At 60.3% G+C, this 22,615-nt stretch overlaps 9 protein-coding genes across 12 annotated transcripts; 3 read left to right on the forward strand and 6 right to left on the reverse strand.

Annotated features, from left to right (window-relative positions):
• Positions 1–1,052: 1,052 nt before the first annotated feature.
• Positions 1,053–1,883, forward strand: JDV02_008071 (uncharacterized protein; the record flags this gene model as incomplete). The annotated part of the gene is made up of 1 exon (XM_047989631.1): positions 1,053–1,883. The coding sequence occupies one exon, from the start codon at positions 1,053–1,055 to the stop codon at positions 1,881–1,883; it is 831 nt and encodes a 276-aa protein (XP_047845635.1).
• Positions 1,884–2,056: 173 nt separating this feature from the next.
• Positions 2,057–4,423, reverse strand: JDV02_008072 (uncharacterized protein; the record flags this gene model as incomplete). Its single annotated transcript, XM_047989632.1, has 11 exons — positions 2,057–2,271; positions 2,337–2,465; positions 2,548–2,727; positions 2,779–2,915; positions 2,972–3,091; positions 3,151–3,257; positions 3,319–3,492; positions 3,578–3,795; positions 3,881–4,071; positions 4,139–4,194; positions 4,265–4,423. 11 exons carry the CDS (start codon positions 4,421–4,423, stop codon positions 2,057–2,059), a joined length of 1,686 nt encoding a protein of 561 aa, XP_047845636.1.
• Positions 4,424–5,093: 670 nt separating this feature from the next.
• Positions 5,094–7,313, forward strand: JDV02_008073 (uncharacterized protein). 2 transcript variants are annotated; one of them, XM_047989634.1, is made up of 4 exons: positions 5,094–5,984; positions 6,073–6,417; positions 6,505–6,879; positions 6,985–7,310. In XM_047989634.1, exons 1-4 carry the CDS (start codon positions 5,750–5,752, stop codon positions 7,134–7,136), a joined length of 1,107 nt encoding a protein of 368 aa, XP_047845638.1. In that variant the 5' UTR covers positions 5,094–5,749; the 3' UTR covers positions 7,137–7,310. The 2 variants fall into 2 exon arrangements, with proteins under 2 accessions (XP_047845638.1, XP_047845637.1); XM_047989633.1 differs by having other exon boundaries at positions 5,094–6,417; positions 6,985–7,313.
• JDV02_008074 (uncharacterized protein) lies at positions 6,984–9,075 on the reverse strand. Its single transcript, XM_047989635.1, has 3 exons — positions 8,714–9,075; positions 8,510–8,607; positions 6,984–8,400 (listed from the first exon to the last, which is right to left on the reverse strand). Exons 1-3 carry the CDS (start codon positions 9,072–9,074, stop codon positions 7,303–7,305), a joined length of 1,557 nt encoding a protein of 518 aa, XP_047845639.1. The 5' UTR covers position 9,075; the 3' UTR covers positions 6,984–7,302.
• A 1,163-nt stretch (positions 9,076–10,238) lies between these two features.
• On the reverse strand, positions 10,239–10,929 carry SNX3 (Sorting nexin-3; the record flags this gene model as incomplete). The annotated part of the gene is made up of 3 exons (XM_047989636.1): positions 10,239–10,267; positions 10,352–10,673; positions 10,852–10,929. The coding sequence occupies 3 exons, from the start codon at positions 10,927–10,929 to the stop codon at positions 10,239–10,241; spliced, it is 429 nt and encodes a 142-aa protein (XP_047845640.1).
• A 909-nt stretch (positions 10,930–11,838) lies between these two features.
• PRP21 (SF3a splicing factor complex subunit) lies at positions 11,839–14,184 on the reverse strand. Of its 2 annotated transcripts, XM_047989637.1 has the most exons (2): positions 12,811–14,184; positions 11,839–12,743 (listed from the first exon to the last, which is right to left on the reverse strand). In XM_047989637.1, exons 1-2 carry the CDS (start codon positions 14,072–14,074, stop codon positions 12,430–12,432), a joined length of 1,578 nt encoding a protein of 525 aa, XP_047845641.1. In that variant the 5' UTR covers positions 14,075–14,184; the 3' UTR covers positions 11,839–12,429. The 2 variants fall into 2 exon arrangements, with proteins under 2 accessions (XP_047845641.1, XP_047845642.1); XM_047989638.1 differs by having other exon boundaries at positions 11,839–14,184.
• Positions 14,185–15,614: 1,430 nt separating this feature from the next.
• Positions 15,615–19,450, forward strand: PMT1 (Dolichyl-phosphate-mannose--protein mannosyltransferase). 2 transcript variants are annotated; one of them, XM_047989639.1, is made up of 5 exons: positions 15,615–16,179; positions 16,239–16,528; positions 16,590–16,873; positions 16,935–18,401; positions 18,559–19,450. In XM_047989639.1, exons 1-5 carry the CDS (start codon positions 15,911–15,913, stop codon positions 19,087–19,089), a joined length of 2,841 nt encoding a protein of 946 aa, XP_047845643.1. In that variant the 5' UTR covers positions 15,615–15,910; the 3' UTR covers positions 19,090–19,450. The 2 variants fall into 2 exon arrangements, with proteins under 2 accessions (XP_047845643.1, XP_047845644.1); XM_047989640.1 differs by having other exon boundaries at positions 16,935–19,450.
• A 177-nt stretch (positions 19,451–19,627) lies between these two features.
• Positions 19,628–19,951, reverse strand: JDV02_008078 (uncharacterized protein; the record flags this gene model as incomplete). Its single annotated transcript, XM_047989641.1, has 1 exon — positions 19,628–19,951. One exon carries the CDS (start codon positions 19,949–19,951, stop codon positions 19,628–19,630), a length of 324 nt encoding a protein of 107 aa, XP_047845645.1.
• A 69-nt stretch (positions 19,952–20,020) lies between these two features.
• SEC2 (rab guanine nucleotide exchange factor S2) lies at positions 20,021–22,331 on the reverse strand (the record flags this gene model as incomplete). Its single annotated transcript, XM_047989642.1, has 2 exons — positions 20,021–22,097; positions 22,324–22,331. 2 exons carry the CDS (start codon positions 22,329–22,331, stop codon positions 20,021–20,023), a joined length of 2,085 nt encoding a protein of 694 aa, XP_047845646.1.
• Positions 22,332–22,615: the final 284 nt, after the last annotated feature.

The following is a 22,615-nucleotide window of genomic DNA, read 5'->3' on the forward strand; positions in this document are numbered from 1 at the left end:
TCTTGCTCCGATGATGAGGCATACGCTGGTGGCTACCGTCCATTCATTGAAGTTGTTGTTATAAAGGGGTATGGAAAGGGACTTCAAGACCGTTTTTTTATTGTCAACATTTTAAACTTGACGCCTGTACTTCTCTCTATACATTTTTTTTGTTTGGCTATGTCATGGAATGAGACTTGCGCAGACTCGGACGTACAATGGCGATTCTTCAATCCTATAGACTTCATAGCTGCCAGATGCAGTGCCTCGGAATGGATAAGACGTACAAAAGGACCGACTTTTGCGCATGTGGCCTGAGACTCGCAGACTCCTGAAAAGGGCCGACTTGGCTTTGGATGGCGACGACAGCTGTCGTGGGGACGCAGGAAAGGACCGACGCTCAGGCCTTGCCGATCCCCGGTCCACGCACGGTCACCCGGAGCCGAGACCTTCTTCAGCGATATCGACGACGACCAAAGGGCCGACTCAAACCGGCAACATTCTGCTTGTTGTATAGTATTGTAAAGCTTTCGGTAGCTCGCAGTGCCTCAGAAGTCTACGGCGTATTCCGCATGCTGGACCACCGTCTGTGTCGTGTGCATGGCGGCCCTGCGGGGATTCTTTCCCATGCGCTTCGAGTGCAATCTAAGACTCTCTCTAAATTACTGCTTAGATTCTTTACTGTATGTGTAGGATAGCGCTGCTTACATGTCCCAACGTTGGCCTTCTATTCTAGGCACAAGACAAGTCTTAGTCTTTGCCAATCGGCCTGCCGCGATGGTCTCGTTGCAGAACTTTGTTGGCCAGCATCGTCACATCAATAATGACTGATCACAGCCCAGTCCATGGAGCGACCAAAAGTCTCTTCCAACAGAAGCCGCAATTTCGCCGGCGTAAACTTGTGATGCCTTCTTTCGGAGCCAGTGAATCCTCACCGCATGGATCAAGGCCGAGAGCGAGCATGTCGGACTCTGCCTATAAAAGCGAGGGGAAGCTTCCTCTTGAAGCACTTTCTGTCTCTTCAGAGCAGATAAAAAAAAGCTTCTTATAGTTCCAAGTAATCTCCAGTCAGAATGGTCAAGTTCACCCTCTCCATGGTCGCGCTCTGCGGAGCCGTCAGCGCCCTCCCGGGCGTCGATCCAGCGCTCGCGCGACGGTCCCTCCTTGACCCAAGCGACTTTACCATTGTACCGTCCAAGTCAAGCCCCCAGGGCTACTTCAAGGCCTACAAGACTGGTGGGCTGAAGCGCTACGGCGCCAAAACGGACAACGACCACGAAATCGTCAAGAGATGGACGTGCGACACGTCGTCGACGTACACGTCCGGCGACAACGACAACGGCGGCAAGGGCATCAGCATCCGCAACACCGCGCCGGACAAGCAGTGCTACTACCTCATCCACAACAGCTGCGACAAGGTCCCGTGGAAGCACATCTGCGTGGACTCGGGCGACACGCGGTTCGTCTCGTTCCCGGACCGCTGGGAGGGGCGCATCCAGCGCGGCGTGGACCAGTACATGCTCGGCGGGCAGCCGCAGTGGCTCGGCTCCTGGTTCGAGGTGAGCTGGGACCAGAACGGCTGGGGCTGGGCCGACCTGTCCCTCATCCGCGGCAACGACGGTGGCGTCGTCCTCACCTCGGCGGACGGCTCCAACGCGAGGAAGGGATACTCGCAGTGGGTGCTGGACGGTGCGCCGGGCGACGCCTACGATCAAAAGGCCGATGGGGTGCGGGTCATTGCGGCTACGGAGAGGCTGGACGGGTCGATCAACACGGCCGCGCGGGACTGGAACCTCAACAAGGTCGGCGCCGAGAATGCTTACTGTGACGACTATCACGGCAACCCGGTCATTGCGGCGACCAACGGCCGCTTCAGCACCGAGTGGCCTGCGGGCAGGCCGTAGGAGTCTCGCCCAGGTGGATGGACATGTCCGCACTGGCAAGGCCAGAGGGACGTACATATTGTCTTGATCATATGGTATATGGAAGTCGCTGTTTATAGCCCTGCAAGTGTAAGCCAACTAGTATATGTTCATCATCCGTGATCGATAGCCCCTGTTTTTGGTCCCAAAATCCTCTAGTGGTCGAACCTAAAGTCTAGACGCTTGTTCCCTTGATCCGTCGTCGTGGAGAGGTACTCGAGCTTCTGCTCCGGCGTCATCGCCTCCCACTTGCGGTCTCTCGCCTTGTTGCGCCACACATAGTACACCTTGACGAGAAGATACACGATAAAGTTCATGCAGAGGATCGAAAGGAGTTGTCTGTTGCCCCGGACGTAGCGTGGCTTGTCGTCTGTGTTTGTGTGTCGTATTAGCTCCATGTCTCTAGCATTGAGTAGGGAGCGGAGCTGCGCGCACCATTACGGTAAATGTTGGACGATATGATACCGCCAGCCTGGACAAACATGTTGTAGCAGGCTGCCGAGACGGTGCGGGACCGAACGGCGTTGGAGTTGCGCGAGTTCCAGGCGACTTGGATGGGGTGGGCTGGCACAAGCACGCCGTCAGCACGCGTTTCCTCCGTCAAAGGGTTAAAGACGGATATATTGGGGGGGATTGCTCCTCGTACCGTTTGGGTAGCCAAGCAAGAGCGTCACAATCGTCCAGATGACCCATTTGTTTGCCGTCGCGGTGTTGACGACGTTCATGTAGATGAGGAATGGAAACGCCCAGAGTTGGCCGAGCAAGGCCACAAGAGTGAGTTGTCCGGTGCGCTCGGAGAGGTAGGTCAGGGCAACCATGGTGAATACTGCTCTGGTCAGCGCTCATCCATGACGAAAGACTTTGCGGGTAGACGTGCTGTGAACGACCGTATAAGGGATGGTAAGCAGGTTCGTCTCAAAGGTATTGAACCCGAGTCCCTTGAGCGTGAGCGTCAGGTACTGCTGCACAGGCGTCATGGGAATCTGGAAGATGAGACCGAGGATATACAATGGCCTATGGGGATTAGCATGAGTGCACGCCTCAAAGGGACCGCCTCGAGTTTCCCATACCAGAGGTCGTAGTCCTGGAGGCTCTGCCAAAGGAGCTTGGGCGTGACGGGCTCGCGGTTGTGCATGGAGCTCTTGCTCGGATCTTCCCGCAGCACGCGGTTGACGATGATTTTCTCCTCACTTTGGGGTCCCGTCAGCCCCTGATGCATCACGAGTCGACGAACTCGCTGACGTCTTACCGTTCCGAGAACCAACCCTTTTTCCCGCGAAACCAGCTCGCAGTCTGGCAAGGCCCGGCAGGCATGAGCAGCCACGACATGACGCCAACGACAAGGGTCACAAGGCCCTGGTTTATTAACGTCAACGCTCGCTCGCCTCGAGGTTTGCATACCGAGGTAGACACGCACCTCGATGAGGAACAGCCACCGCCAGCCCGAACGGCCTTCGACGCCGCGCATGCGGAGCAACCCGTAGGCGAAAATGGCGGACAGGATGTCGGCGATGCTCATGGCCGTCCAGAAGAAGCTCAAACGGATGGAAAGCTCCGCGTGCTTGTAAAAGTAGGACAGATAGATGACAATCTGCCACTGTTAGCGCCTGCCGTACTCTAGGTCGGAGCCCCAAAGTGGATGAGAAGGGAAGGGAGGGGCGAGGGCATCTTCCTACATCGGGGATGAAGCCGCCTTGAAGAATGCCCAGCAGGGCGCGCGTGACGAGGAACGACTGGCGTCCGGAAAGCCAGAACTGACTACCGGCGACGATGCTCCAGAGCGTGATCTGCAGAGGGATCCAGCGGTCGGGGCCCATCCACTTGGAGACGAGCTGGGAGGGGAGCTCGGCGCAGAGGAAGCTGAGCTTGAACACGGTGTTGCCCAGGTTGTAGTCTACGTTGACGTGGTCAGCGCCGCCGGTAGGGGAAGCATCATGCAAAAAGGCAGCTGTGCTACGATCTGATACAGTAGTACTCACCGTTTGTCGTCATGCCGAGATCGGGCAGGAGCTCGTCGGTAAGAGCCTGCGAGATGTTTGCGCGATCCAGCTCGAGGGCCATGAACATGATGCACGCCCAGACCATGATGTAGAGGTCCATCTTGCGCACGAGCCGGAACTCTTCTCGCCACGTCCATCGGAATAGGGGATCGAAGCGATGCGTGTTTTCCCTGGGTTGCATGATGCGTGAGCGCTCTGGGAACCACGTTCCGGCGACAGAGTGCCTGCGATACATACCAGTCTGGTCGCGGGTGATACTTTTCCGCCGTGGTGGGGTCATCAAAGACGCTCGCCTGGGCCACGTTATCATTATTATTATCGTTGACTTTGCAGTAGGAGCTGGCACATGGCGGCGAGACAAACCTGTGTGGCGACGGCATCGCGGTCAAGGTACGGCGAGCGCTGAAACCACGACTTCTTCTCCTCCGTCGGGGCGCCGAGCGGGGGGATATCGCTATTCAGTGACGTCGTCGAGGCCGAGGAGCCCCCCTTTCCCAAACCACGAGCAAGGACTGTCGCCATAGTTGTCTACTACGTATTGACGTCGCAATGGCAAAAACGCCTCTTATCACGGGTCCCTCGAGCGGATGACGACTGGCCTGGCCTGTCAAGACATGACCCGGGGAAACAACAAGGTATAAATGCGTCGTCCTTGTGGTTGAATAGTTGACAACACCACTTCCAAGGTGTACCTATGTAGGTCAAGAGTCCGGGCCAGGGACGATGGCCCTATGGCATCATGGTACATGTACGCCGCAGCCTGGGCCGATGGTACACGATATGGCCCGCAACGGCAGACCAGACGATAAGCTCCTCGAGGCTGTTGAGTAAACCACAGCTCTCACCCTCCCCGTGGTAGGTCAGGTCTGGTCCCGGCCTCGGCATGACCTACGCCTCCCATCATGCGTACTAACGTGCAAAGTACCGTGCTCGTTATTGAGGCAGCCGATGGTGAATCGGCGTGGTCATCCATCTATCACGTCAACCATGGGGCTTGCTTTCACCAACAGCTCACTACTTAGTTTGCATGACGGGGGGTTGTAAAGGTGTTATTCCCACTACACTAGATGGGCCCCTCGCATACACGTCGCGCGTATAGTGGTGGCCGCTGGGAGGCTAGTTGAATTGCGTGATGGCATCACGCTCTGGATTCGTACGTAGGCGCCTGCACCTCACTCACTCACGACTTGCAGCAAAGAAAGGCGTGATATGCCAACCGCAGTTCGGTACTTTGTTAATCCCGCAAAGTCCGTTTGGCACGATCATTTCTTGTGCAAGCCGTCGCCATCCGTGGTCGTCGTCGCGCGCGGCGGCTTGGCCCTAACGACAGCCAGCCAGTTTAGCCCACCCGTCAATCACATCACCACCACGCGCGAGCACGACTTTGTCGCAATCAGCCAACTGGGCAAAGGTAAGGAACCTGGCTTTATCTATCTATCCGAGACATGGCGACCGTCCGGTCTGTTGGCCGTCGACGAACCGGCATAGCATTGATGGTCGAGCTTGCCGCATGCTTGACGTGGGGATGGCGTGATCCCGCGGGGGACTGGCATAATGCATCTAGTATGACATGGATTACCAACGACAACGGCCATGATGCACAAAGAGCACGCAGAAAGAACGCGTCTCGTGAGGCCATTCGAGGGTTGATGAATGAGGGGAAAAGTGTCGAGATGGGCATGCGGATGGCACTGCGTGATTCGTATATCGGCGCCGCGTCGGCGAGGCTGGGGGGGCGCATCGACAAAATATCACGGGCGTCTGTGTATATAACCATGGTGGTTTATGCCGTAGCCGTGAGCATCCTATCAAACAAATCAAGCAAGACATCATCAACATCTCCACATCATGGCTCCCGCAGTAGTCGATGCTCCCCTGGACACCGTCCGAGTCCCCATCACCAACACCAAGGCGGCCACGTCGACGGGGCCCAACAAGCCGGTCAAGGCGACGGGCATCCTGGACCAGTACGAGTCGTTTGACGTGACGCCCATCATCGGCCGCGAGTTCCCCAGCGCCAAGCTGGTCGAGTGGCTCCATGCGCCCAACTCGGACGAGCTGCTTCGCGACCTCGCCGTGACCAGTGCGTGATGAACTGATGACCACTCTCAGCCCCCCCCCTCCTTTTTTTTTCGAGACCATCTGTTACACGTTTGCTGACCTGCAAGCAGTCTCCGAGCGCGGCGTCGTCTTCTTCCGCGCCCAAGACGACCTCACCAACGACCTCCAAAAGGAGCTCATCCTGCGCCTCGGCCACCTCGTCGGGCGCCCCGCGACGTCGGGCCTGCACATCCACCCGGTGCTCAACTCGGAGCGCGAGCTCGGCGGCAGCGACCCCGAGATCAGCACCATCAGCTCCGTGCAGCACGACAAGCTCTACCTGGCGACCCCCCGCGCCGACGAGCTGAGCCCCAAGAAGCAGAAGACGGCGCAGTGGCACAGCGATATTGCCTTTGAGCCCGTGCCGGCCGACTACACGTCGCTGCGGCTGGTGCAGCTGCCCAAGACGGGCGGAGGTGCGTCCTTTACTCTTTCACACTCTATCAAGTAAAATCGTTGTTGTATATGTCTTGTTTGCTGACGACGGACGCGTGGATATCTAGACACCCTCTGGGCTTCCGGATACGAGCTCTACGACCGCCTCAGCGAGCCGTACCAAAAGTTCCTCGAGTCCCTCACCGCCACGTTCGAGCAGCCGCGCTTCCGCGAGATCGCCGAGAACGCAGGCTTCAAGCTCTACGACAAGCCCCGCGGGGCCCCCGAGAACGTCGGCACGGAGCTCAAGGCCGTCCACCCCGTCGTGCGCACCAACCCGGTCACCGGGTGGAAGAGCGTCTTCCCCGTGGGCGGGCACGTCCGGCACATCAACGGCGTCACCGAGGACGAGAGCAGGCACCTGCTCGACTGGTTCCTCGACCTCGTGTACCACAACCACGACCTGCAGGTGCGGCTCAAGTGGCAGAACCCCAACGACATTGGTACGTGCAGTCGCCCGTTGGCCCATCTATATGAGGCCCATGGCCCTCCTTTGTTGAGACTGTACAAGACAAAGGTGTAGTTTCTTGCTGACACGGCAAACACAGCCATCTGGGACAACCGCAGCGTGTTCCACAGCGCCACCTTCGACTACAACGGCCAGGGCGACCGGTTTGGCAACAGGGCCGTCGGCCTCGGCGAGCGGCCGTACCTCGACCCCAATAGCACGTCGAGGCGCACCGCCCTGGGCCTGAACTAACGACACACGCGCTGAGACTCGATCTATTTAGGGAGGCTATAACTGGGAAGCGTGTTCGCGGGCGATGTGATGTTGCAGTGTAATTCGGTACATGACACACTTTGGTTTAGGCAAGGCACACATACAAACAGACAGACTGTATAAAGTCACCGTCGCAGCACTTCGCTCACATCCAGCCGAGCTTCCGCCAGAGAAACACAGTCCCGCTCATCGCCGCCGTCGCCCCCGTAAACGCAATGAGCGGCCCGTAGCCCGAGCCGTACGCGCCGAGCGCCTTGCCCTGCCAGGGGAGCCCGTCGACGAGCACCTGGCTCAGGGGCCCCGAGACGACGCTCCCGATGCCGCGCCCCGTGGACAGGACGCCGAGCACCATGGTCGGGTCAAACGTGCCGCCTTGCCGCCGGCCCTCGCCGCCGTTGCCGTTGCCGGCGGCACCCGGCTCCGACGTCATCTGCTGCATGATGCCCGTCCACGCCGACGTGTAGGAGCCGGCAAACAGCCCGTAGACGATGCAGTAGACGAAGAGCAGCGGCAGGGACGTGGCGAAGCCCCACAGCAGGAACGTGCCGAGCGCGGCGCCCGTCGCGGAGACGACGAGGCACGTGGTGACGTGGAGGTGGTCCGTCAGGGAGCCCATGGCCGCGCAGCCAAACACGGACGCCACGTTGACGAGCAGAATCGTCAGCGCCGAGGGGAACGGGCCGGCGCCGATCGAGGTCGCATACGTCGGCAGGTAGACGCCCGGCAGGAAGAAGCCCAGCGCCTGGACCACGTTGGCCGCCTGGTGCAGCACAAAGGTACGGCGCAGCGCGAAGCCCATCCGAAACGGCCTAATGTGCCGAGTCGCCGTCGGGGGCAGGCGCGGCTTGATGAAGTAGGCGAGCGGCAGGGTGAGGACGAAGAGGGCGACGGCCCAGACGCGGAGCGTGGTGCGGAACCCCCAGCGGCCGAGCAGGTACTCGAGGACGAGCGGCAGGACGAAGCCGGCGAGCCCGGTGCCGGACCACATGGTGCCGTAGGCGAGGCCCTTGCGCTTGACGAACCACTCGTCCATGTAGAGGAGGCACGGGCAGTAGGAGATGGAGCCGCCGAGGGCGTACAAGACGCCCTGCGTGACGATGAGGTGGGTCGTGTTCTGCGAGAAGGACGAGGCCGCCAGCGAGAGGCACATGATGAGCAGGCCGATGACGGGCGACCACCGGCTGAAGCGCGGGTAGAGACGCTGCACGCCCATGACGAGCGGGAGGTCGAGGTACATGATGCCCTTTTGGCAGACGGTAGTACGTCAGTCATGGGAAAAAGCAGGCAGGCAGTCCGGAGGTTTCTTCGCGCAAGGGGGGGGGGAGAGGGAAGGGGGGACGACGGGGACTCACCATGGCGCAGGTGCCGATGATGGGGATGGACGACGAGCCGGCAAAGGGCTCATGGGTGCTGTAGTACTTTTGAAAGACGCCAAAGGCAAAAGGGAACCCTGAAGTTGGCGTGCGTCGTGTTAGCAGTCAGGCACCTCAGGGGGGTCTGGTCAGGGGGACGTCATCAAGTATGAAGTAAACGAGGAAGGATGAGCAGGCACATACCCCATGTCAGGGCCTCGATGAATACGCACGCGACCAGGAAAAACCACGCATGCTTGCCCCTATCCACGGGCGGCAGGGAGAATTCAGGCCCCGTCGTCGCCGCCGCCGTCGTCGTCAGGCGTCGGCCGTCGGAGGAGCCCCCCTCATCCTCGACACGCGCTGCGTCCGCCTCGGCCGGCGAGGACAGCTGGCGCGTGGCCCCATCACGGAGCTCGACGGAGCTGCTGGCCCGCTGCATGAACGCGTCGTCGTCGTCTCGCCGCTGGTGGCGCGTCCGCCCCAGATACCGGTCGAGGAGGATCCGCGCGCCGCCGAGGAGCGCTGTCCTCCACGACTTGCAGTCCGAGGGCGACTCCTCCATCGTGGCGGGGATGGGGCCTTGTACATGGCTGACGACGACGTCTTGTCTTTGCCGGTGGTGGTGGTGGTGGTGGTGGTGGTGGTGCCATCTGCTGCTGGTGCGCATGTCGGGCATCGTGGAAGCATGGTGATGATGATGATGATGATGATGATGATGATGATCCATTACCGGCTTACACGAAAGCCGTAATCTGATCCCCTCCTTGCCACTCCGAACGACAGGCAATCACGTCTGCAAGTCTGTTGTAAGAAAGGTAGGAACTGGCTCACAGCAGCGTTGTCGGGCGATTTTTCTTGACGTTTTACCTACTGCCGGTGGCATAGGAACAGCGCGCGGGAACGACTTACACGTTGATGAGGCGCCCATCATGTTAAATGTCCTATTTTATACTTTTATAACAGAGTATAGTGATCAGTGGTCGCTCCACAGCACGGCGACGTTCCCCACCGCCAGACAGACGCCCGCCCACCAGCAAGGCGCAATTGACATGAGGGCCGAACGACGCCCTTGATCAGCGCCAGTGGGATCCGCCAGGTCGTCCGCCCGTCCGTCAGTCAGGGCGCCGCCCTGGGCTGGGTCCACACCACAGTAGCGCTGGCAGGGCTGGGCGGCTGGTCTGGGTGCAGGCTTGGGGGTCATGTCCAGCAGGTCGAAATGGGGGCCTTGTCGTCGATCGCATGGTATGCATGCTGGATGAGGTCGCTTGACCGTTTCTAGGTAGTTGCAACAAGCCGTGGGAGTCATGTCTTCACTGCACGTATGTATACCGGCCCACTACTGCAGCTTCCAAAGGCAAAAGAAAATGATTCAATAAGAAACTTGGTACTTCCACTTTTAAAACGCGCTGCTATGCCTCCGAGCTCACTCACGAGCCCACACATCACTCCAGGAAGGAAACGAAAGAGTCACACAAGCAAGGTCAACGACGCCCGGGACATCTGCCCAGACACCCAGTCTCCATCGCTAACCTACCTCGACATCTCGAATCTTACCACATGGCATGGGCAACACTACCAGGTCGCCGGCGCTCCTCATCCAGGTCAAGTCTCACCCAGCCCGCCTCACTTAGAAGCCGTGCCCGCCCACACGGCCAGCGTCGGTCCTTGGACATCTCCTCTCCCCGTCGCACTTGCGCACCCACCCCCTCAAAAGCCGCCGCGCTGCTCACCACGCGTTGCGGTCCCAGTTCGGATCTGCTCCCCGAATTCGTTAGCCAGCCATGACAGACAGACTCGTGCGCCGCCCGGCACCCAAGCACGCCAAAAAAGGTCACCCACCCTGCACAAAGGCCGCGAGGACCTTGCTCCCCGTCTGCAGCAGCGGGTGGCCGACGACAATCTTGAGAAACTTCTCCAGCCCCGCGCGCCGGCCTTCGATGACGTCGTCGCTGAAGCGGTTCGTAAAGACCTTGCCCGGCAGCGGCGGGATGGTGACGCGCGCGCTCTCGCGCTCGAGGATGTCGCGAAAGTACTCAAAGTCCGAGTACCGCCGCCGCACGCTGCTCTGGCGCAGCTTGAACGCGGGGATGTTGGTGCGGCACAGGATCTCGTAGTCGGTGTACATGTGCCGCCCGATGCCATGCGTGCGAGGGTTGCGGACCTGTGATTCATTTGCGCGTTGCCGTCAGCGTCTTCTTCTGCCGCGCGGACATGCCCCCCCCCCCCCCCCCTCCCCTTTGTTTGTCGGCTGATGAGACCTCCTTGTTGTCTTGGTCCCCCACGCCAAGGGGGACTGGCTACTTTCTTCGCTCGCTTCTCATTCTTCGCTCGCTTCTCACCTCAATCTCGAGAAAGTTTTCGGGCGGCCCGTAAATCTCGTCAAAGCTCTGCTGCCGCGTGTCCGGCATGGCCTGCATGATGGGCCGGTGGAAGTTGGGGCTCTTGGGCGACGTCGATCCCGCCTTGTTGCCGGTGCTCGTCGTCCCGGCCGCGGCGTCGTTGTCGCTGCCGGCGGCCCTCCCGGCGTCCTGTTGACCAGACAGTTTGGCGGCGGCGGCCCGGGCGGGCGGCTCGGGGTACGTCGGCGGTTACTGCCGGTGGTGGTGGTTGTAGGTGACGGTTTTCGTCGCCGTTGCCGTGGTCCTCGCGAGGCACGCGGAGCTCCGATCGTCGCGCGCGCGTGTGGGAAGGAGGACCGATGAGCGAGCTGGGACGCTTCGATGCGGTGCCGTTGCCCGTGTGGGGAGGGGGTCGGGGTTGTAGATGTAGATGCCGGGGTGATCGATCGAGGGGCGGAGGAGATTAAAGGTGGAAGGGAGAGATGCGCTGGTCGTGCGGCGCGGCGTTGGCGAGTGAGAGGGGCGCTCGGTGATGATGAGGGGAGTGGAGGTTTGTTTGACGGCGGAGGTGACGAGCAAAGAACCTAGAAGGGCTCCCCCCCCCGTAGGTGGGGTTAGATTTGGCGCAGAAAGGTGAAGGCCGTTGCGCTACCAACTGTACGAAGTACTAACGTACAGTGGGGTGTGTACTCTCTGCACTGCAGGTTACTTCGTACCTCTTACTTACTAGCGGTTTGGTTTGGAGGCAACCGCACAAATTCCAATCATCGACCCCCGCCTCTTCCAACGCCCCGAAGCTCCAGATATTGCACTGTACCTTGCCCGACGGGTAATCACATTCCCTGCATGCTGGCCGCATAGCCTGGTAGCACTTCGTACGAAATACCCAACGTGGTAGACACTTGGAAGACCAATCACCAGCACACCGTCACCAGCTGGGCGTCCACCGCCAGTCGTAGCAACTCAGCCAAACAAACACATGTCGATGTCGCACGATACCCAGGCGCATTGTATTCGTTGGTTCGGTTCATGCGTAGCCAGTCCGCCATCATCTGGCTAAACTACTAAACTAGGTGGCTTGTATCTATTCGTACATGTACATGGTTGGGATATCGTAACCGGCAGCCGCACGTCATGCTCATCACACCCAACGTCATCCGCCCGCAAGGCACCCTTGCCCATGCCACGACCAGCTCCAACGCAATAATGTCTTGCTAGCTCCTGCCTCCCATCTTTTCCCGATCAACGAGACGGACATGTCGGCAGCAAAGACCGCGGCGCATCGCAAAAGAACAATCTGACATCGCAGTGGGAAGAGCGCTGCAAAGGATGAGTTGCTGCATCAAATCGGCAATGAGCTTGTCCACCTCACCTGTCTTCATCTGCCGACTTGCGCTCGCGGCGGCGCCTGGACACGCGCCTTCTAGTTCAAGCCGCCCACGGCCAGGCGCACACAGTGAGTAAATAAGCTTGTGATGTCAACTTGGTTAGTGACGGGTGTTGCGACTGTTCAACGCCGACAGACCATGCATGGCAAAGCAAGAGCTGGAGCCTTTCCAGGGTAGCACCTAGGTCCCTTCACTTCTTGTCGGCCGCAAACTTTTGGTGGATGGCGCGAATCTGCTCCTCCACGTTGAAGCTCTGCAGGTGGTTCATGTGAGCCTGGCTCTTGCCCTCGGGGTTGCCGTCGAAGCTGTTCATAGCTGCCTTCTTCCGCCGCGCCAGCTCGTCCTCCGAGATGGCCTGCCCCGTCACCGGATCAAACACATCGCTACGCTGGCTCGCCAGTCGCTTCAGGTTGTTGGCCACGTCGGCGTGCGACACATTCGCCTGCGCATATCGCGCTTCCGCTCGAGCCTTTTGTTCCTTCCAGTGAGGGTCCAAGAGCTCGACTGCGGGTGGGCATCTCGTTAGTTCATCGTGTACATCGGGGGATGGGGTTTTGGGACTAAGTCTCACTCCGCATGTGCTCGTCGAGTTCATTGATGGGGATCTGTTGCTTGCAGTTGGGGCAGAGCGCCGTCTGGGTGCCCTGCCGGTTCGCCGCGCGCTGCGCCGCACGCGGCACGTAGTTTTCGCGAATCTTCATGGGCGCGTTGCCCCCGCGAGCCTCGACCTGCGCCTGCTGCATCCGCGCCTGCGCGTCCGCTCTCTCCTGGATACGGCGCGCCTCCTCCTCCTCCTGTGCAGACCGCACTGGTTGCGCCGGGTGGTATGCCGGCTGCATCGGGCCAGCTTGCTGATACGCCTGCGCGGGTGCCGGGCTCGGGTGCGCGGGGAGCGGGTACGAAGGCTGAGGGTATCCGTTCTGCATGCCAAGCTCCTCTCCTGGCATGGCCTCCTCGATGCGGAGGTTGGCGCTGATGGATGCCTTGTTGCGGTCCTCGAGGGATGCGTATTGGAGGTCGGACAGGGTCGTCGGCGGCGGCAGGTTGGCCGACTCGTCGGCCTCAGTGAACGTGATGGTTTCGACAACCACAAAGTCGCCCCAGTCGACGCGGGCAAACTCCTCGGCCTTTTGCACCTCCTCCTCCTCCTTCTTCCGCTTCTCAGCCTGCTGAAACTTGGCGTACTCTGCGCGCTGCTTGGCACGTTCTAGCACAATGTGGGGGTTCTTGGCTATCTTCTGTAGCTCAGCGATGAGTTTCGCCTTTTGTCTCGCATCCTCGACGCACTTGAGAATCTTGGAGTACTGCTCGACCATGTGTTGGAAGAAGTTGTGGAAGGTATGGTTGGGAATCAGAAACTGGAACTGCGGGTTGCCGGTCTCGCGCTGGGCCAGCTGCGTCATCCACTGGCGGCCATGCTGGGCTGTGAATAGCGCCGTGTGCTTCAGAATGTCCAGGTCTTTTTGATTGAGACGCGGCATCTTGGCCGAGAACTCGAATTCGGGGGGCGGGGGCGGTCCCTGGGGCTTCTCTGGCTTGGGCGCCTCGCCCGCTCGGCCGGCGGCGATGTCGGTGCCGCGGCCGGCGCGAATCTCGCTGAGGCGCCACTGGTAGTAGGGGAAGTAGGCATCAGAGCTGTTCAGGAAGCTGAACTTGGGATTCTGACTCTCCTTGTCGCGGATACGGTCCTCGAACACGGCGCCGTTGCGAGCCACGTAGCCGGCCGTCTTCTCGAGAATGTTGCGGATCTCGCGGGGCGGGAGAACGACACCGGCGGGCGGCTTGAGGTTGTCGAGCGCGGCGGACGCGTCGCCGTTGGCCGCTGGAGTCGCCATGATGGGAGCGTCAAGGCGCGGGCGGTGTTGTGTTGAAGGGTTGTGCAGGAGGTGTGAGGTTGACGGGGCGTGATCGGCGACCTGTCCGCCTGGAAATTTCGAGTGACGCGCCTGTTTGTTGCAGGACGACCAGGAGCAGGTGGAGACGACCCGGGCGCATAAGCGTCTCGGAGTTACGTCGGGCCGTGCCACGCCAACCTGAATGCATGCGTTGCACTCTCTCACTTGCGACACGCTGCTCTGCTCGTCTGAATAGAGTTGCTACGATGAAAAAAAGAATAGTTCCGTTGAGGGATGAGATTGAAGCTGTCTACAGTCGATATCGGTGAGGGCATGTTGCCTCTGGCCGTAGCATGGAACCATTCGTACCTGTAACCTGGTGCAGGCCAAGCACACCTAGGTACGTTTTACGTACTTCGTATGTACGAAGCACGCACTTTGTCCAAGGCGGACAGCCACGCCACAGTCGTCAACGTCTACAGCACGAGCCACAGCAGGCACGTGATAAAGTGGCGTTGCTGAAGGGACTGAGACCCTGGAGAAAGGGAGGGCCGTCATTTGAATCAATTGTTGCGAACACATGTCAGTTCCTCCCTGGGGAGCGGTTGGGGTGGAACCTTTGTGCTGCGGCTGCGTGGTGTTGGTGCGGCTGACGAGAGGACCCTGCGCTCACCTCAATAGCCGCCAAGCGTCCAACATGAGATCCATGAATGCCACACGAGAAACAACCGCTTCTTTTTCGTTGGGACATGTTCAAAAGCGCGACGTGGCTTCTGCTATCGGCTGACGCTCGACTCAAGGTTGGCGTGGACCGGCGGCATTTGCTACCCAGGCAGGTCCTCAGGTTGGTACAGGTCTAGTAGGTATTCAGGGCATAAAGGCAACATTCAGCGCCTGTCAATAGGGCCACAGATGCTTGTGATCTGAAGGAGCCCGTGGCCAATAGCGGGTCCGCTTGTGGCTGATGTGCGCGCTAGAAGCAGCTCTGAAGCACTCAGCAGGGGAACGGGCGGGACCCATGCCCTGGAACCTGAATTCTCCATCCAGCCATTGAACCTCACCACGGTTCGGTAGAACAGGTACCACAAATGGGCTCATGCTTCCAGGTTCCTGGTTGCAGTGGAGTGCCCCGGAGGTTTGAGGTGGCATCTGCACTGGTGCCGCTGTACCAGCCCAGCCAGAGACCCTTCCCCCTTGGTGGCGCCGCTTCACTTGGTACTGTGCCAAGTGTGCTAACCTGAGCTGGCGTCCATTTCAGGTACCTGCAGCAGCAGCTCGAGCGTCCAGGGCATGCCACTCCGCCGCCACTAGTGGCCCGCCAGCCCAGCCAATCCAGCGCAAACGGGAGCCACTAAATGGCCACTGTGGCCGGGACGCTTCCGGCGGCGGCCGCAGCTGGACGCGCTCAGCTCGTCCATTCAGACGCGGACGACCTAGCGACGCAACCCTTGGGGGAAAGCTCGTGAGCGAAAGAGAGAGAGAGGTGAGGTGTCCAAATCCAATCCACAGCTGACCGACCCCCTTTGTCGCCAACTCTACCCTCTCCTCCTCCCCACGCTCTCACGGCCTGCGTCTCCTTTCTTCCCGTCCCAATCCAATCAGCCACCGTCGACGGCCTTTCGTCCGTCCGGATCGCTTGATTGTTTGATTGCGCATTCTTTCTCCTCTCTACTTTTAATTCCATCGACTCATGACGGCGCTGCTACTCCACCCCAGCACCCCCGTCTGTTCCCTTCGCGACTCTCGTTAACTGTTCGCTCCCCCCCCCTTTTGCGATCCCGCTGCGGCTTCGACACCCCCGGCCGATCCGTCTCGCGCACGCAACTGTCTCGAAACATGGCCAGGCCGAGCTCCAGCCGGGGCAAGAGTCCCCAGCCCCCGCCGGCGCAGAGGCCATCGCCCGCGACCTCGCCCGCGCCGCCCAAGAGCAAGGCCACCAAGGCCAAGAAGAACACCTCGTACAAGTCCGATGGCGTCGCCGACAACGATGTCTTTCTCCTCCCGCTCTCTGACTACGTCGTCGCCCTGGGCGTCACCATTCTGGCCGCCTTGGTCCGCGTCTTCCGCATCTACCAGCCCTCTAGCGTCGTCTTTGACGAGGTCCAGTCCGTGCCATCACATCCCGTCTCGTCAATCATCGTGTGTGTGCTAACAGTCGTGCCAGCTTCGGCGGCTTTGCTTCCAAATACATCAAGGGCAAGTTCTTCATGGACGTGCACCCGCCCCTGGCCAAGATGCTCATCGCCCTGACCGGCTGGATGGCTGGCTTTGACGGCAACTTCGACTTCAAGGATATTGGCAAGGACTACCTCGAACCCGGCGTCCCCTACGTTGCCATGCGCATGTTTCCCGCTCTCTGCGGCATTGCTCTAGCTCCCTTCATGTTCCTGACCCTCAAGGCCGTCGGCTGTCGCACCACGACGTCTGCCATGGGTGCAAGCCTCATTGTCTTTGGTACGTAGCGACGCTCGCTTCTGCAGTCGACAGCATCGGCTTGGCTAACGATGCTACGCAGAAAACGGCCTGCTCACACAGGCGCGCCTGATCCTACTCGATTCGCCCCTCGTCGCCGCAACCGCCTTTACCGCCCTCGCCTTCTCGTGCTTCACGAACCAGCACGAGCTCGGCCCCGCCAAGGCCTTCCAGCCAGCGTGGTGGTTCTGGCTGGTCATGACAGGTCTCGGACTGGGCACCACTGCCAGTATCAAGTGGGTGGGCCTGTTCACCATCGCCTGGGTCGGTGCCCTGACGCTGGTGCAACTCTGGGTCCTGCTGGGCGACAACAAGAACGTCACTCTGGTATGCAATTCTCCCCGCCCCCGAGAGATACCATGGACTTGTGTTGCTGACAGACGCGCAGCGCATTTGGGCCAAGCACTTCATGGCACGCGTCTTCTGCCTCATCGTCATTCCCATCACCTTCTACATGGCCATGTTCGCCATTCACTTCGTCTGCCTTGTCAACCCTGGCGACGGCGACGGCTTCATGAGCTCCGAGTTCCAGGCTACGCTCAACAGCAAGGGCATGAAGGACGTCGCCGCCGATGTCGTCCTGGGCAGCCGCGTCTCCATCCGTCACGTCAATACCCAAGGTGGCTACCTGCACTCGCACCCGCTCATGTACCCGACCGGTAGCAAGCAGCAGCAGATCACGCTGTACCCCCACAAGGACGACAACAACGTCTGGCTTCTTGAGAACCAGACGCAGCCTCTGGGCATCGACGGCCAGCCCATCAACGGCACTGATGCATGGGACAAGCTTCCTGCACCCGAGTACATCAAGGACGGCGCGGTCCTCAGGCTCTATCACCAGCCCACCCACCGACGCCTGCATTCCCACGACGTGCGACCTCCCATCACGGAGGCCGACTGGCAGAACGAGGTCTCGGCATATGGCTTTGAGGGCTTCGAGGGCGACGCCAATGACTATTTCCGCGTCGAAATTGTCAAGAAGAAGTCGGACGGCGCCATCGCCAAGGAGCGCCTCCGCACCATCGAGACCAAGTTCAGGCTCGTGCACGTCATGACGGGCTGCGTGCTCTTTTCCCACAAGGTCAAGCTCCCCGATTGGGCGTCGGAACAGCAAGAGGTGACGTGCGCCCGCGGCGGCAGCATGCCCAACAGCCTGTGGTACATTGAGTACAACGAGCACCCGCTGCTCGGCGAGGACACGGAAAAGGTCAACTACCGCAACCCGGGCTTCTTTGGTAAGTTTTGGGAGCTCCAGCAGGTCATGTGGCGCACCAATGCTGGTCTCACCGAGTCGCACGCCTGGGATTCGCGCCCCGAATCGTGGCCCATTCTGCGCCGCGGCATCAACTTCTGGGGCAAGCACAACACGCAAATCTACCTCATTGGCAACCCCATCATCTGGTGGGCGACATCGCTCGCCATTGTTGCCTGGGTCCTCTTCAAGGGCATCGCAATCCTGCGCTGGCAGCGCAGCTGCAACGACTACTCGAGCACCACGTTTAAGCGCTTCGACTACGAGATCGGGACCTACGTGCTGGGCTGGGCGCTGCACTACTTCCCCTTTTACCTCATGCAGCGCCAGCTCTTCTTGCACCACTACTTCCCCGCGCTTTACTTTGCCGTCATCGCCCTGTGCCAGATGTTCGACTACCTGACGGCTCGCATCCCCGGTGCCGGCGCGCGCGACAGCGCCTTCTTTAACAAGATTGCCGCCGTCAGCTTCCTGACCATTTCCATCGCCGCCTTCACCCTGTACGCGCCGCTCGCATACGGCAACCACTGGACCAAGAGCGATTGCAGCCGCGTCAAGCTCTTCGGCACCTGGGATTGGGACTGCAACAACTTCCTTGACACCGTAAGTGACTCCACGGTCATTCCCCAGCGGCAGCTCCCGCAGCGTGGCACATGAGCCATATCAACGAGCCAGGTCGTGCACGCAGACGACCTTGAAGAAGAAGAAGAAGAAGAAAACATGTGCGAGGGCAGGCCCACTAATGTGAACTTGGACATAGTATGAGGCATACTCGTCGCAACACGTCGTCGATGTGAGCTCCTCGACGGGCGCCGTACCGACGGCCGATGTGTCGGGCAACGTGGGCGAGCTCGAGAAGAGCGCAGCGCAAGAAAAGGTCCATGAAGAGGCGAAGCCGTCATCGCCTCCCGCCGAGCCCAAGGTGGTGTCCAAGGAGGAGCGCATCGAGTACCGGGATCAGGACGGCAACATCCTCAACGAAGAGCAGGTCAAGGAGCTCCAGGGCAAGGTAGAGTTCAAGACCAAGTACGAGACGCGCACGCGCGTCGTCGACGACATGGGCAAGGAGATCCCCATGCCCGAGGGCGGGTGGCCGGCCGACATCGCCGGTGCTGGGGTCGCGCCGCCGCACCCAGACGTCGAGGGCGTCGACAAGGAGACAGTCAAGGCAGGGGATGCCAAGCCACCCCAGGACGCGGCCGCGAGCCGCGACGGCGAGAAGGAGTCGGAGTGGTCCAAGGCCAAGCCCGCCAGCGAGGGCCAGGAGGCCACCGTCCGCGACGAGCTGTAACGCGGGCCCGGGGTTCCTCCTCCTCTTTACGCGCTCGCGCCTGGCGCCGTGAGGACCGGCGGCGGCTGTAGTATTACCTACCACGTATCTAATATCACGCACCAACGACGATGGATGGCTCAATCGGCAGGAGAGGGAGGGGCGCCGCCGCCGCCGCCGCCGTGCATGATGACCGGGAACGTTTTGAGACGAAGAAAAGAAAGGGCAGGGCAGGGCAAGGCGGCGTCGACATCGCCACATCTGGGGCTCTCTCTTTCTCGCGGTGGCGGCAGGCAAGACCTCAAGCCCCCAACACTCATCTATCTCTCTCATGTACTCTACCACGTAACTTTGTAGTCGAACGACCGCCCCCTGTTCATGACGCATGCATGGTGATGGTGACCCGCCCACTCACTGTTGGCTGCAGAAAAAGGCAAAACGTGCCTGGGACACGGCGCCAATAAGTTAGAGCACACGCATATTTCGTAAGAGCCCACGTCCAGGGTTTGCGACACCTTTCGCAGCGTTCATCATTGCCTTCTTCTTCTATTAATACCCCTCAAGACATGAAAAAGCCACAGATGCCGAGATACTCATACAGGTCATGTCGCAACAAAGCCTCCCCCCTTCCAGTCCCGCTCCCCCATTCCGTCCGGTCCCGTCCAGTCTTTCGCCTCTTCCCAAACACCAAGAGCAGGGGGGCGGACTGAAGAAACACGCGACAGCCACCCCACAAGCTGCTACTGCCGCTGCTGCTATTAATCCCAAACGCCTGAAATGCACCCATGGGCGGCGGCTCCTCTCCCGTGCCTGTCATTCGGCACTTGCGCAGCCTGTCCGCCGCACGGGCCAAGAAAAACTCTAGTTTTGATACAAGTGTCATGTACTATGATGCTCGCGAATGATGCGATGATGAGAACTGGCCTCGGCCGCCTCGTTGGGCAGCACGCCATCAGTTCGTGGCAAGCTTCGTCGCAGATTGCTGCGGCTCGTCGCTGGTCGATTCATCCGGTGCATGCGTCGGCTTCTTGGCGTCATCGCTTGCGTTGCTGTCCGTTGTTTGCTCGGGTGGGGTCTGGGGTTCCCTGGGCTCCGCGCCGTGGGCAGCGGCAGCGTCGGCGTCACGCAATGTTTCATCTTGCTCGGGTATGGCCGCGCGCCCGTCCGAGAGCCCCGTCCCAGCAGCGCGCTCCTGGCTGAGCCGCGGCTCCTTGTCGGTCGTCGCGGCCATGTCGTGAGGATTACTACCACCAGCGGCAGTCGGTACCCCTGCATGGGTGATCGCGGGGACGACTCCGCCACCAATGCGGGCCCAAAACATATGCTCGCGCAGCTTAACACACTCTTCCCAGGCCGCTCTCTCGTGATCTTGGTCGTCCATCTTCCAGTAGCCGTCGCGGACCATGCGCAGGAAACCCACAAAGTCGCATGTGGAGCGGACGCGTGTGAGGCAGTAATTGCACAGCGGGTAGCGTTGCGCCGACTCGGCCTCGCTTGTACGGAAGCGATGCGTGCGCAGATGCTCCTCGCTTTTTCGCGCCTCCCCGCACAGCGAGCACGGGTAGTACTGAGGTCTGGCGGCCACGTACGTCGTGGCCACTTGCGGCACGGGCTCCACCACGAGCGAGCCGTCCGCAATGGCCGCCAGCACTGATCGTCGCGCGAGCCACGACAGGCCCGGTGCCGTGTCCAAGCGGAGAGTGGGTTCAATGTCCTCGGACAGGACGCGCTTGTAGAATTTCGTGTCCTTGAGATTGGGAATCGGGGCCCCGCCTTGGCCGATAGAGCCCATGCTGGCTGTGGACGCGGGCGTGTTGGGCGACTGAGGGGCGCTGCTGCTCGCTGTCGCGGTGCTCAGTGAGGCCGTCGATGCGTTTGGATGGGAGCTGAACGTGGCGCCGCCGCCGCCGCCGCCGAGGCCAAATGTCGACGACGCCAGTCCTCCCATGGAGCCCGACGAGATGCGGCTTCCGCGCCGTTGTTGCGACAGATGGGCAAGGGTCATAAAGTCGTCGAATGCGCCGAGGTCGACGCGCAGTACGGGCTGCAGCAGGTGCTGCAGCCCCAAGGGGGGACATGGAGCGGTCGATTCAGCCGAGCCTGGCGGGAGGGCGGCAGCAGCCACCTCTACAGCGTCGAAGCGAGGCACTCCCGGTGACGGCGGGGCCGTCGTGCCCGTCGTCAAGTCGTCGCGCTCCGTGGCCAGGTTCTCCAGGACTTGCTTGAGCTCCGACAACTGCTCCTGCTGTGACTTGAGCAGGCTCTCCGAGTCGGCGAGCTGCGCCTTGAGCTGATCATTTTTCCGCTGTAGAGCTTCGTGCTGAGCCTGGGCCTCCTCCTTGGCGCCAATGACCATCTTGTTAGCCTCCTCGAAGAGGGCAGTTGTGAGGTTCTCGAGCTCTTGTTCAATCCGCTTCTTTTCCTTCTCGACATCAAGTCGCTTGGCCGTCTCTTCGGCAAGCCGTGCCAGGACAAGCTTTTTATCCGTCTGCATGGCTTTCCGCTCATGATCAAGGCTCGATTTGCGAACCCACACGTCGCCCGCCATCATGTCCCGCTGCGACTGGTTGCGGCGCTCTAACTCGCGTATACGGTCGCGGGCGGATTGCAGCTCGTGGCGGGTTGCGGACAAGGTATCATCGAGGATCGTCTGGTGGTTGATGGCATTGATGAGCTTGGTGCTCAGGGTCGCCACCTCGTCGGTCAGATCGGGATGGTGGGTCGAGTGGGAGCGTCCGTTGTCGCCGTCCAAGTCGGAAACGCGTCTCCGCGGGTCGGGCAAGGTACTCAGCTCATCGCTGCCGAGAATGGGCGCCGACAGGGATGCCTTGAGCGAAACACCGGGAAGCTGCGACGTCGACGAGGACTTGGGAAACGGGCTCGACTTGGGAGGGCCGGGCGACGGGGGCGACGAGACCGAGGTAGTGTGGGCGACGGAGGAGAGGGAGCGAAGATGGCCAAAGGAGCGGCCCGAGGATGGTCGTGGGGAGGACTGATGGTGTTGCGACCACCCGGCGACGTGGATGAAGCTGGACAGGATGTTAGCCATGGATATATGATGCTCTCATGCCAGCGTCAGAGCATCGTTATGGCTAGTCCGCGTAGCAGGCCGTCCAAGGACTCGAATGTCTCAGCCAAAGCGAGGCGAGTGAGACAATTGTAGTCCAGGCAAGACATGCTATGCTGGCAAGACGAACACGAAGGCGGTGTGGTCAAGAATTTTGTTGAAGGGGGGGAGGAGAAGGATAGACATACGATTCCATGGTGGCTGGAGCTCAGAAGGACCGAGGTTTGATCACCACGAAGGGTAAGCGATGGATGGGTCGAGAGTCGTCGGGTGTCCGTCAAGCCGAGCGTCTCGGTGCCTGCCTCGTTGGCTGCCGGGCGGCCAAGCAAGGACCGAAGGAGGAGCAAGGCGGCAGGGATTGGGGGGGCGATACGGAGCGATCGGAGCAGGCAGGGTACAAACAAGGCAGTAGTAGAGGAGCAGGCGACCAAAGCTCTGCGTGTGGTGATGAGATGGAAAACGCGACGGGCGGCCGTCGCC

The sequence above is a fragment of the Purpureocillium takamizusanense genome, chromosome 8 (assembly GCF_022605165.1).
Source record: "Purpureocillium takamizusanense chromosome 8, complete sequence".
Classification (NCBI taxonomy): Eukaryota; Fungi; Ascomycota; class Sordariomycetes; order Hypocreales; family Ophiocordycipitaceae; genus Purpureocillium; species Purpureocillium takamizusanense.

Bases quoted from the DNA above. Each gene is read 5' to 3' on its own strand.
- JDV02_008074 (XM_047989635.1), bottom strand. From the start codon at position 9,074: ATGGAGGAGTCGCCCTCGGACTGCAAGTCGTGGAGGACAGCGCTCCTC. The intron at 8,608-8,713 runs GTATGTGCCTGC...CGCCAACTTCAG, and splicing joins CATCGAGGCCCTGACATGGG to GGTTCCCTTTTGCCTTTGGC. The intron at 8,401-8,509 runs GTGAGTCCCCGT...GTCTGCCAAAAG, and splicing joins TCATCGGCACCTGCGCCATG to GGCATCATGTACCTCGACCT.
- JDV02_008073 (XM_047989634.1), top strand. From the start codon at position 5,750: ATGGCTCCCGCAGTAGTCGATGCTCCCCTGGACACCGTCCGAGTCCCC. The intron at 5,985-6,072 runs GTGCGTGATGAA...ACCTGCAAGCAG, and splicing joins TCGCGACCTCGCCGTGACCA to TCTCCGAGCGCGGCGTCGTC. The intron at 6,880-6,984 runs GTACGTGCAGTC...CGGCAAACACAG, and splicing joins GCAGAACCCCAACGACATTG to CCATCTGGGACAACCGCAGC.
- PMT1 (XM_047989639.1), top strand. From the start codon at position 15,911: ATGGCCAGGCCGAGCTCCAGCCGGGGCAAGAGTCCCCAGCCCCCGCCG. The intron at 16,529-16,589 runs GTACGTAGCGAC...GATGCTACGCAG, and splicing joins TGCAAGCCTCATTGTCTTTG to AAAACGGCCTGCTCACACAG. The intron at 16,874-16,934 runs GTATGCAATTCT...ACAGACGCGCAG, and splicing joins ACAACAAGAACGTCACTCTG to CGCATTTGGGCCAAGCACTT.
- PRP21 (XM_047989637.1), bottom strand. From the start codon at position 14,074: ATGGCGACTCCAGCGGCCAACGGCGACGCGTCCGCCGCGCTCGACAAC. The intron at 12,744-12,810 runs GTGAGACTTAGT...GCCCACCCGCAG, and splicing joins ACTCGACGAGCACATGCGGA to TCGAGCTCTTGGACCCTCAC.